Genomic DNA, 11,976 nt, shown 5'->3' with positions numbered 1-11,976 from the left:
ATCATGCATTATCTACTCCCTCCATGCTGATGGAAAGACATTTCTGGAGCTTCACAGCAAAACAGCGTTGCAGCATTCTCCTTCACAACTGATGTAGATGGGGACTTGCTTTAAACGTAAAAAAAAACAATGGAATAAAAACATAATATGGCTACATACAGCATGTCCGGTGTAATCCAAGTTTGTGTGAGGCCCTCGAGAACCGAAATTTATTTAAAAAGACGTTATTTACTTACTTACTTACTTACTTTTTAAGCTGAAATCTGTAGCTGCTAAGATAAAAACGTTAGCACGCACCCTGTCTGGAGTGGAAGCACAATGTAAATAACTTATTTTCAAATCAAATCAAATCTGCTGTTTGTTTTTTTTAATCTTTAAAACAAGTCTCCCACTACTTAGGTTGTTAAGAGAATGCTGCAACACTGTTTTGCTGTGAAGCTCCAAAAATGTTCTGTGGGCTACGAAACTTCACCCAACTTTTAATCGGCATGAGGTTGAGTAGATAATGACTGACTTTCCATTTTTGGGTGAATTTATACTTAAATCCTTCGGTTCTGTGGGGGGAAACAAATCAAGGTCCAAATTACAGAGACAGGTGGTTTACAGGTGAGTAGGTACTTTGTATATTTCATTACATTTACAACTACAAGTTGGTTACTTCAGTAAAATGCTCTTAGATTTGTAAAAGCGTAATCTTCTAATATGATAAGATACTTTTACCTCAACTAAAGGTACTTGAGGATTTTTACATATACAAATCATTGACACGCAACGTAATTTTCAATCCTTTTCTTGGGGGGGCCCCTGCCCTACATACTTTTTCTGTTTTCCCTACTCCAACACCTGATTCAAACAATCAGCTCCTCATCAAGCTCTGCTGAAGCCTGATAACAATCCATTCATTTGAATCATGTCTGTTGGGACAGGGAAACATGCAGGACAGGGGGCCCAGGAACTGAAAAACACTGCACTACTTAATGGTAACTAATGACTGAGCAATATTCACAAAGATTGCTGGCACTGAATCCAAATTGGCTTGTCTCTCCTGAGACTTAAGGCCCCTGATGACTACTGTTTTGAAAGTGATTAAAATGTTTCATTAAGAGTGTACGTATTTATTTTGCAAAACATGGGAAGTCACATCAGTGTTTTTAAAAGGTGATTATCAGGGCTGATGTTTTGTTAAAATAAAGTCATAACTGGGGGTGCATGTGCAACATTGACAAAAATATTAAAATCTGACATCTGCAATGGCAAATTTACTATGAAGTTTTGTGACTTTAATGAATGGGAAAACACATTTAGAATGAAAAAGAGAAATATAATGACCTCTAATATAATGTATGCCCCACACAGTAGCATGGGACGTCCAAGCCTAACACACCACTCCATCCTTCAGGCTGTCAGGTGAAAAACTGAAATATTTATGTGGGTGAACGTTGGAGCCAGGAGTGGGGGATTGTGTGTCTGCATGTGTGTGTGAGGGATACACTGTGTGTAAATGTGTGTGAGATGAATTTAAAGCGAATCTAAGAGAACTTTCTGGATTGGAAACTTTGCCGACACTAATAGCAAGCAGTGAGCAGCAAGATGTATTAATACTCTTCAGACGGTGACATAACCAGAGCTTCTAACTGCGTTTGTCTGTGAGATACATGGATACATCTAATACCTTCCCTTCTCTCTACATCTGCTTCTCATTGCTCCACAATCAATATCATCAGCTACATTTTATGTATACTTGGAAGTAGCATCAGTCCCAGTATGACAGACATGAAGTAATACTGCATATCGACGTACATATCCAGTATTTAAAGAGTGAAGCCTGTGGTGCCTTTGTTGGGTTTAAAACTTCCACTAGCTTCAGCTGTTAAAAAAGCCAGAATATCAGCTTCTGAATCAGAGGTAGAGGGAGGTATTTTAGGAGATTTTATGGGTTTTAAGATGAACTGTGAATCTGTTTTCATTTTCTCTTTTCATCCCTCGCTCGCTTCCTCTCCCTCAAGTCCTGGGTTTCTATTATTGTCTTTCAACCTCTTCATCCCCCCCTCCACTTGTCTCCTCTCTTGCTCTCTCCTCAAACTCCCACGGTTTTCTGCTCCCTCTCTTTCACTTCCACCCACCCCATGCCTGGCTCTGTTGCCTAGCAACACCTCCTCATCCGCAGACAGATGATCTGGAGAAGTCCTTGTGGCACCCCTACATAGACACTAATTGTACCATTAGAAAAGTGGCGGCATGTTGGTCTCCATAACGGTCATTAGTGTTGGGGACACTGACTTGTTGGTCAACTTGAGAACAGACTTTTGAATGGACCCATGTTTTGAAAATCCGCATTTAACCCAACTTTCCCTCATAAGAAACCAAGGATATTGACAGGACATTGTGATTTTTGTTAACAGCTGTACAAAGATAATTCCAGTAACCATGGTGACTGTTATGTAGATGGAGAGTTTATTCACCATTACTTTCTTCTTGACCTTTGATTTTCTTATCCCATTTCCCATACTGTGTTAATAATTAGCCGCTATACAAATACTTGTGTGAAAACCTGACGAGCATTAACTTTTTGTAGCATTTCTGTTTGTGTCTAGTGTTTGTTGAAACCAGACCAACTGTCTGATCCTCTGATAACTGCTCATTTATGAGATCTAATTATGTAGGAGCTGACCAGTTACCCTCACAAAACGTTTTTTAGTGGGCTTCAGTGTCTGTGCTTACTCTTATGCACAGAGAAAGACATCACATGCAATAAGTAGCACAGATGAGTCATTTTAAGCAGCACTCCCCCCACAGAATCAGCCTTCACTGAGAAAACACAAAGTCGGCTCATTCTGAGGACACAAACACAAAAAGACCCAACACAAGACATTAGTTCATGGTATTTTATTGGAAAAACAAAATGTAAAGACTAGCATGTACAACTTGGAATGCAGATCAACTGAACTGAACAGAACAGTTGGACTGGGCCGGGCCGGGCCTCGCCGCACCCACACACACACACTTACACACGCAAACTCACACACAAACACAAGATAGAAATGCCGCAAAGCACCGACCCCGTCCCCACTAAACTGAAATTAACACCCGCTTAGAATCATGATACACATGCAACCTGTGAGGCAATATGCTTAACTGAAGTATGCTTCAGTGAGGAATAACTACAGATTCATTGTTTGATGTTATTACCCCAAAGGTTGCTCTAGTATATCATCACCTTTAAAGCCCACCCCAGCCCTCCAAATAGTCTAGTATGCACCCAATGCCAAGGGGGTCAAACCTATGCCCCGCCCAGACCTCAAAAAGGTAAACACACAAAGGATAAAGCGAGTATCCTGACATGCCAGAAACACAGAATCTAAAATGAGTTCTTATTTATTCCATTTTAATATTTTTCTTAAAAATATCTCTGTCGTTACTGACTTCATTTAGGTAAGCAAACTGCAAAGGTTTCACTGGTTCACTCACTCCCATCCATCTGTCAACTAACCCCCTCCCCTCCTCTGTGGGTCCCAGGCCAACCTGAGGCCCAACAACAGCCTTCTGCCATTGGGCTCTCAACAGTAACCCATCTAAAGCTGCATGCATGAAGAACAGAAAAAAAGAAACAGGAAGTCATAGAAGAAAGGCGATTGGCCAGCCCATATAATCATCATGACATCAGGCAGATGGAACCAGGAAGCAGAGGAGCAGCGGCCAAACCAGCCAGCTGCAGAGAGGCTGCTTGGCTAACGAGTTGAGATCTGATTGGGCAGCTTAGCGCTGGGGGGCGGGGAATACAAGCCAGTACATGCAGATTCATTTAGGTTTTTCTTTTTGTCTTTTACCTTTTTTTGAGCTTGTTTATATGGACAGATTTTTAGTTTTTCCAACATTCAGTTAAGTTGTCTATACAGAACAGTATGAATAAATGTAGATTTTTGCAATAAGAGGTAAGTGAAACATTTGACTGATTCTTTGTCTTAATGTGAGCCCAGTTCATTTGGCGGTCATCATCTGAACAAATTCTGTTGGGAAAAGAAAAACAAAAACCCATCAGGAACACTGTTTAACTTGTATACTATAACAGTTAAAAAATCACAATCAGACTAATAGAAAGCAGGATTAGACACTCCATCAAACACACAGATTGACACAGAGCTCGTCTATCAACAGTGTTTCAGCTTACATAATTTAGCACTGCTAAATTTTTTATTATTAATCATAATACTAATGATGGATGAAGGGAGGCAGTGTTTAGTCTCAAGTATCCAGGGAGACTTTGCAATTCTGTACCTTCATAGTTGACCTGTCCGTCTCCGTCGATGTCTGCTTCTCTGATCATCTCGTCTACTTCCTCATCTGTCAGCTTCTCCCCCAGGTTAGTCATCACATGACGCAGTTCTGCTGCGCTAATGTAACCATTGCCATCCTGGCCAACACACACGCATACAGCATTATAATTAGTCACACACGGTGTTGGTCAAATATCATTGTCATGCCAAACAGAGGCAAGCAGTCCTCTCCTTAGTTGTCCACTTTAGCTAAAAAAAAAAATCACTGTGATTTTAGACCAAGGTTTGTGTAATATTGCTAAATTACTGATTAAAACAAAATTTACATTAAAGAGTCAATATTTTTTTTCTCTTTAACTTTACAACATAAAACAAACATACACACTTACCTTATCAAAAACCCTGAAGGCCTCCCTGATCTCCTCCTCACTGTCAGTGTCCTTCATCTTCCTCGCCATCATTGTAAGGAACTCAGGAAAGTCAATGGTCCCATTGCCTGGCAGAGAGAGGGACAGATGTTCGTTAATGACACAACTTGTCTGAATTGTTAAAGGGGGTTTACAAAGACAGTTTTAACAAAAATCAGCATACCATCTGCATCCACCTCATTGATCATGTCCTGAAGTTCAGCCTCAGTTGGGTTTTGACCAAGTGACCTCATGACAGTGCCCAGCTCCTTAGTGGTGATGGTCCCATCTCCGTCCTTATCGAACAGGGAGAAGGCCTCCTTGAACTCTGTACAGGCACAAGAAGAAAAAATATTAGCAACAGCAGATGCAACACCACTGATATTGCAAGTCAAACTATGCAGGAAATGTGTATTAATTGCTAAAGATGGTAAAGTAGTGTTGTTATATTGTAGCCTCACCCGCAATCTGCTCCTCTGTTAGTTGATCAGCCTACAAAACAAAAACAGAAGGAGAGAGAAGGAAATGAGAAGAGAAAAATAAATACACTCTTGTATACCAAATTAGCTTTGTCCTTAAGGTAAAGGTTGGGACTCAAATAGTGACATATTTTAATAAACTCCACGTAATGTCCATAATGTCCACGTCTGAGACAATCATTTCACTCCAAAAAATAGAAAAACCAAACTTTGCCAACAACTAATCAGCACCGTCCATCACACAACAATCAAAAGTCAGAGGGAAGATGGACTGCAAGCTGCAGGCAACGAGGACACACCATTAAAAGTAGCAGGTGTCACAGGTAAAGTGATGCGACCATCTCATCACAGTGTACATTGCCAGTTGTAGTCAACACCTAGTAATGCTCAAAGCTCTAGCTAACCCCTTCATTTCACTGTGTGTGCATCTGTGTACAACCTTTATGTCATCAAAGTGGATATCTGTGAGGTCTGCCACCAGCTTTACTGCTTTCGGTGCTGTTTTTTTTGCTTCTCCACCTCCTCTTCCTCCTCCATCCAACCTTAACCCACCACCTCCTCTGCGCTGTTTCAGGTCCATGCCTTTTCCTCCTGCACCTCTTCCAATTATTCCTGATTTAATACTGAGGCCATCCAATGCCCCCCGCACCATCACCAAGCCTTCAGCCAGGCACTCGGCCCGCTTGTTGTTCTGGACGCCCTGTTTTTTAACTTCAGCCAGCTCAGCCTTGGCTCTTTGCAGACAGTTCCTCAGGTCCTGCATCTCCCTGACCAGGCCGTCCATGCGGCTGGACGATGTGTCCATCAGCATCTGGAGGAAGGCTCGGTAGTTCCTCTCCTGCTGCTGTATGAGCTCCTTGTAGTAGTGCTGTTGTTCATCCAAGAGGTCATAGACAGTGGAGAGGCTCACCAGCTCATCCTCTGCTGGGTACAGAGGGACTTTCTTAGGCAGCATGACGAGGGAATGATAGCAAGAAGGGCAGCAATGATGTCTTAAGTCAGGAGGAACAGGTGGATGAAAAAAATGATCACCAGACATCTATCAGTCGTTTCTGGTTTGTAAAATGGGTGGACAAATGGAATGATGGACAGCAGATTTTGCCATCTCTTTGAATAGTTACATAACTGTATTGGTGAGAAAAAAAACTTGAGTTTGACACTTGATTTAAGTCAATGACAGAAGAGAATATGTTTTTAAGTCCTCTTGGATAGTTAGATGGTTGGATGGACACATGAACTGCGATCGGCTGACAGGATAATTGCAGGACTTGTCTTTCAATCGGTCCAGAGTGCGTGGATGGCTGGATAGATGACAGAAGATTTCACAATCCCTCTGGAGTGGCATCGGTCAGTGGATTGGCACTGACCTGACAGGCGATGTCTCCGTCTTCCATGAGCTCGAGGAAGAGCTGATGGAAACGCTGGTCCTTCTGTTGATGTTCTCCTCGTTACTTGTCCATCTGTCTGTCTCTCAATAAATCTGTCTGCTTAACTGTTGATCTTTCTTTCTGTCCTTGTGTCTTGCAACGCTGAGTGTACGTGACCAGACGCTGTCCTTCCCTGGCTGCCTCTGACTCCAACTGGGTGAGACTGGAGAACCACACTCCCTGTGCCTACATGTCAGTGTGTTTGTGTAAGCCTGTCCATCTCCCCAGCAGATGTACGGTAAAGGTGGATGCACAGATGAAGTGTCCACCTCCTGCAGTAGTTCAATAGATGACGAGCCTTCAACACTTTGACAGAGAAAGAGAATGTGTGTGTGCGTGTGAACAGGCCAGGAGGCCAGGCTAGAGGAGGTCACTTAAATGTGTCAGGAAAATTGATTTAAGGTGTGCAGCAGTAACAGTGTCCAGACTGGGGGAGGTCACAGGGGTTTTATGTGTGTGCGTGTGTGTGCATGTGGTAATCTGTGGCCTGTCATCTCATTGCTACAGTTGCATCTCCTAGGGAGGATCAGTTGGCTGGTCATCAGACCTCCTAGACAGCATCATGGGTCACACCAAATGGCCCCCTCTGACAGGGGCCCCTAATCCACACAGTTACGACAGTGTCTGTGAGCAACATACTATTTTCCCTGGGAGGCCATCATGAGTCAGTTAAGATTTGTCTTAAGTAAATGAGCCTAAATGCGCAGCATAAAGGGCCTACAACTTGCATTTCGTTCTGCAAACCCTGTGTTGTAGAATGGCAAAGAAATGGACGTTTTGTTTTTTGTTTTTTACAAAACTCAATCCATACTGTCACAATTATGAGTTTGTGCAAGAATGGACTAACCAGATGTTCAAAGGATAAAGTAGATCATGTGTCCTCTGCAAGATACTGCTGCCAGAAATATTTAACATATTCCCCTCCCACTGCCCATCACATGTCTACAATCATAGGTAGGTTTTGAGCATTAGTAATAGTATTTTTGTTTCAAATAAGACAGAAGGACCCATGTTGTGATGTCTTGAATCTTTTCCAGAATGTTATCACATTAAATAAAATGTAGAAACTAAGCTTTCTTAAGAAATGAAAGCACAATGGTAATCATGGTAAGTAATACTCCAAATATTGATGTCTGATGTCAACTACAATTTGTGTTTGTCTGACCTTGAGGACAGAGAGAGTAAGAGGAAGCAATAGCAAGAGGTGACAATAGCAGTCAAAACGTGTTTCGTCCACAAAGGTATTAGCACTGTCAAGCAATAATAATGAGGCTTTCAGAATTTAGCTGATGATAATGACAGCGATGATGTGTGTGTGTGCTCTAGCGATGGTTAACAAGCTGCTAACCCTTCTAATACCCAGGCCAAATTCCTCTCAAGGCGCTGCAATGCCTGGCAATACAGACCACATTCCTGTTGGATAGTGCGGATGTAGCATGGAAGCCCAATGATATACTCTGACAGCACCCATGCACAGTATTAAGACATTTAAGGGAAAAATGGAACAGAGTTATAGTTATATTTACTGATTCAATCACTGCTACAAAAAATAAAGAATAATCAGTGATTACCACAAATATTTCTAAATGTAGTCATTTTATGGCTATGACCTAATTCTATAGCTTGATAACCACTAGACTATAAAACAGCTGAAAGCTAATGTATCTGACTTTGGTTGAGGTAACCAAAAGTTATAAACTACAAAGAATAATATAATCTTGGAGAAGTAATGTCTGTCATGTTACAAATGCCACGAATGAAAAGCTGGATTTGCACACTGCTGAGACCAATGACCAACAACCGATTGTAACTCCAGCCATTCTTCAGTGTAAAAAGGAACAACAATGACTAGGACACACGTAAATAACACTTTACTGAAGTTAATGAGCTGCTAAGACAGAAAACCAGCTGCACTTTAGGAAAGAAACCGCTGTTTAAGTCAAAGGAATGCATGTGAGGAGGATGACTCAAGAAATACTAAAAATAATGAAAATTCACTTAAGAAATGACCCAGAAATAATCAACTACAAAGTGAAATTTCAGTGACATTTTGCTGCAGGGCTTTGTTGAAAAGGTATTTACTTAAGTAAAGGAGTTTGCTGATAGAGGGCTTTCCCTGTGTAATCTGGAGACAGGAGCCTATGATGTGTTCAGCAGATTGCATCTGTCAAACGAGTTTTGTGTCCATTTCAGATTTGCCTCAATATCTCGAAGAAAAGGTCCACGACACCATATAATCACATTTTACCACACGACAGAGCACAGTATTTGTGTGAATGTAAGGAACTCCCTCCATGAGCTATACACTACTGACCATAACTGATGAATAATGCTACCACTCCCTGGGGACTGGGGAGAGTATGTACCAGAACTGGAGGTAAAGCTCTATAAAAATGTATGCTGTTAAAATGTTTCAGATTTTAGGAATGACAAAACAGCATTCATTTTGCTGGGAATTTTCAGATAAATAAGACCGACCAAACTTTATTGAAAACATTCATTCTAACATCAGTTAGTACCCAAATAGAATGAAGCAAGCCAAATGTCATCAATATCATCAAATGTTAGGTTTATAAGTAGCTCAAATATGTCTGGTTTATCCTGTCGTAAAGTGACCATGTACAGGTGTTACACCATAATGACCTAATTAGGACTGCCAGCTGTGACTACTGCAGTTTTTACAACGGTTACATGTTGTACTTTGATGTTATCACATTTTATGGCAATGGCTATGAAAATGTGAGACTCAGTAAAAATACAACTGGAATGTTGACAATATTTGATATTACAGTAGCAGAAACTATGAACACCACCAACACCTCAGCCATCAGCCTTTTTCCAAGCTGAATGTCTAATGACTGTAAATCAGACATTTGATTGGTAGCAGGACTTCGGTGCAAAACCGGCATCAAACATTCTGTGCAACAACTGCGTTTCTAGATTCACTCAAGAAATAAACTATGTATATATTGTACGACTTTTGAAGCCAAAGTGCATGGTTGACTGATGTTAAAGCTGTCAGATAACGGAATATCAGTCATTGTGGATGCAACAGTAGCTGTGATGCTAACATCGGCAGCCAACACAGCCGCCACAACTACTGCCTACTGTGGGCACCTGTGACAGGCAGCACACTGACGTGTCATATCAACCATTAAAACTACTAAGTTCATTGGCGAGTATTAGCTTAAGTAAAGGAGACGTGAGAAGCTTCTCGCTTGCAGCAACGAGCCACTATGTCTAACTAGCCGCCAGCGTTAACAGCTAGTTAGCTAGCTAACTCAACAGTAACGTTACACCCAATCCCACTCTATTCGCGCTCTCTGCAATGAAGGCTACTTCAGGATATTTTAACATATAGACTCCCTGTATGAAACGTAAGAACCGCTAGCAGACATTCAGTCAATTCGTAACAATTTTAAGTCGAACATATCACAAACCACGGTTTAAATTAAATACTCACCATGTCTGTTTGAGATGGAAACGTTGGTCTGCTAACGCTACAGAGAGAGAGGAAATGGACGGATGCCGCTGAACAAGGCTTGCTGGAGGCGGGCAGGCAAGACGAACCACTGCTGTATGGCTCACTGTATTCCTCCGCAGTGTGGGGATATGCGCTCCGTCAATTCCAACCTGAGTGCGCGCACATACACACGTGCATACGAGCCTGCTGCTGTGCGCGTACTTGTCTTTGGGCTTGTCATGTTTCACACAGGAAAGTTACTCTTAACCTATCTGGTTTTCTAAGTTGTCAAAAGTATCCTCCTGTCAGACAGGAGGAGTGAGGTAAAGGTTCAACAAGCTGTTTGATGTGAGATGGTCTGCATACTGTGCAGGCCTGGTTAGGCTGTCATGGGGCCGTGGGGGAGAATGTGTTGTCAGGCACTAACAGCTACTGACAGCCCATTTAACAGCCTCTGTCCAATGTGTGCTCTGTTGCCTTCATGTTCTCATCAAGTTCAGAGCAACCAGCCTATGCTGCAGTAATGCTTAATTAGTGTTAGTTTGTAGCTATTTGATTAAATATCATGTTATTAGGAACATATATGACATAATCAAAAAAAAAGAAAAAAAAAGATTTTGACAGTCCCTCTACAGGATTTGGCCAAGTTGATACTGCACTTTCCCTGTTTTAAATTTACATGCATGACAAGCCCAACAGCAGGGCCCACTTTGCCTGTTGGTAATCCAGTCTTGATGCTGTGTAATTAGAGACCTAGGGACGTCAGTTGGTGTGTAACATTAGTATCACTAGCCTTTACAAAATGAAATGAAGTCTGTTTTTCTGTTGCTGAACATACACAAACATAAATCAGATACACAGGAACTAAACTGCAGTCAGTTGAATACAAATAGAACTGAAGTTATAATTGAATACTTAGATAAGTATACAGGGAATAAAAAAGCTCATTTAGCTGTAATGAGGGCTGAAGAGTGAAGACACAACGGTGGAAAGACTTCAGTTGGTTTTATATTTATCAGAGGGAAACACGTCTGATTTCTCATCAGTCACATTCAGTGTGTCACTTTTCACCCCCACAGTCGTGGGATTTACTGTATGTGTCATAGGACACGTCAATAATTTTGTCTCAAAATCTGTCAACAAGGGGAACAGAAAGATAACGTGTTTTTGCTGCATCACAACTCACACAAATATGGGATTCTGCAATTCTAAATGTATTCAAAGTTTTGCTAAAATACAGTTTCACACCATCACATTTTATTAATGAATTAATTAATTTCTGTTGTTATGGTCTAGGGCAGTCAGAATAGTGTTAGGCTATGTGATCATGAGCCTTTCTGTCTTAGAGTCAGAAACCACTGATTTATGATGAGTCATTAGTCAGATTTTGGCTTTGGGAGACTGTCTCATGTATTATTACATTATCTTTAATGTGGCAACTTGCTCCACCCACCTGGCACCAATCATGGTGATGCCTCTTGGCAAATTGGCTTCCATTACATCCTGCATCAAAATCAAAGAGACATATTTTCATAATTTGGAGCTGTTCAACTGCAACAGGAATCTAAATTTATCTGTATGCAATGCCACTATCATCATTACAAATCCATCAACCTAAAGAATAATTGTATTATCAGGCAGAAAATACTTTTCCTTAACCAATGCATTGTGTTTTTATTGGCATAAAATAAAACCTAAACTAAACTGAAATTTAGTGGAGGTTTATTGAGAGGACAATTGTACCAGAGGAAATTTAATCATAACTTGTATTAAAGTAATGGAGTTGTTCATAATAGTGGTCGTTTGCCTTGAACAGAAAAATGTGTGAAAGTTGACTTCAAACGGGGTTCCTCGTGTCTAATTAAGCAACTTTTTCAATCTGTTGAAAGTGACACAAAGTGAGGAACTATTTTATGTTACACGGAG

The 11,976-nt window shown here is 41.1% G+C and overlaps 1 protein-coding gene across 1 annotated transcript; it reads right to left on the bottom strand.

Annotated features, from left to right (window-relative positions):
* Positions 1 to 2,871: 2,871 nt before the first annotated feature.
* On the bottom strand, positions 2,872 to 10,194 carry calm1a (calmodulin 1a). The gene is made up of 6 exons (XM_084381572.1): positions 10,051 to 10,194; positions 5,143 to 5,173; positions 4,866 to 5,009; positions 4,664 to 4,770; positions 4,276 to 4,411; positions 2,872 to 4,007 (listed from the first exon to the last, which is right to left on the bottom strand). The coding sequence occupies exons 1-6, from the start codon at positions 10,051 to 10,053 to the stop codon at positions 3,979 to 3,981; spliced, it is 450 nt and encodes a 149-aa protein (XP_084237698.1). The 5' UTR covers positions 10,054 to 10,194; the 3' UTR covers positions 2,872 to 3,978.
* Between the last annotated feature and the right edge of the window lie 1,782 nt (positions 10,195 to 11,976).

Source organism: Pagrus pagrus, assembly GCF_965226575.1.
Source record: "Pagrus pagrus genome assembly, chromosome: 18".
NCBI lineage: Eukaryota > Metazoa > Chordata > Actinopteri > Spariformes > Sparidae > Pagrus > Pagrus pagrus.
Note: the sequence above shows the minus strand (reverse complement) of the source record. Positions and strands in the feature narration are given on the sequence as shown.

Coding starts and splice junctions, on each gene's coding strand:
- calm1a (XM_084381572.1), bottom strand. Junction 4,771..4,865: donor CAATGAGGTGGATGCAGATG/GTATGCTGATTT, acceptor TCTCTCTGCCAG/GCAATGGGACCATTGACTTT. Junction 4,412..4,663: donor CCTTCAGGGTTTTTGATAAG/GTAAGTGTGTAT, acceptor TGTGTTGGCCAG/GATGGCAATGGTTACATTAG.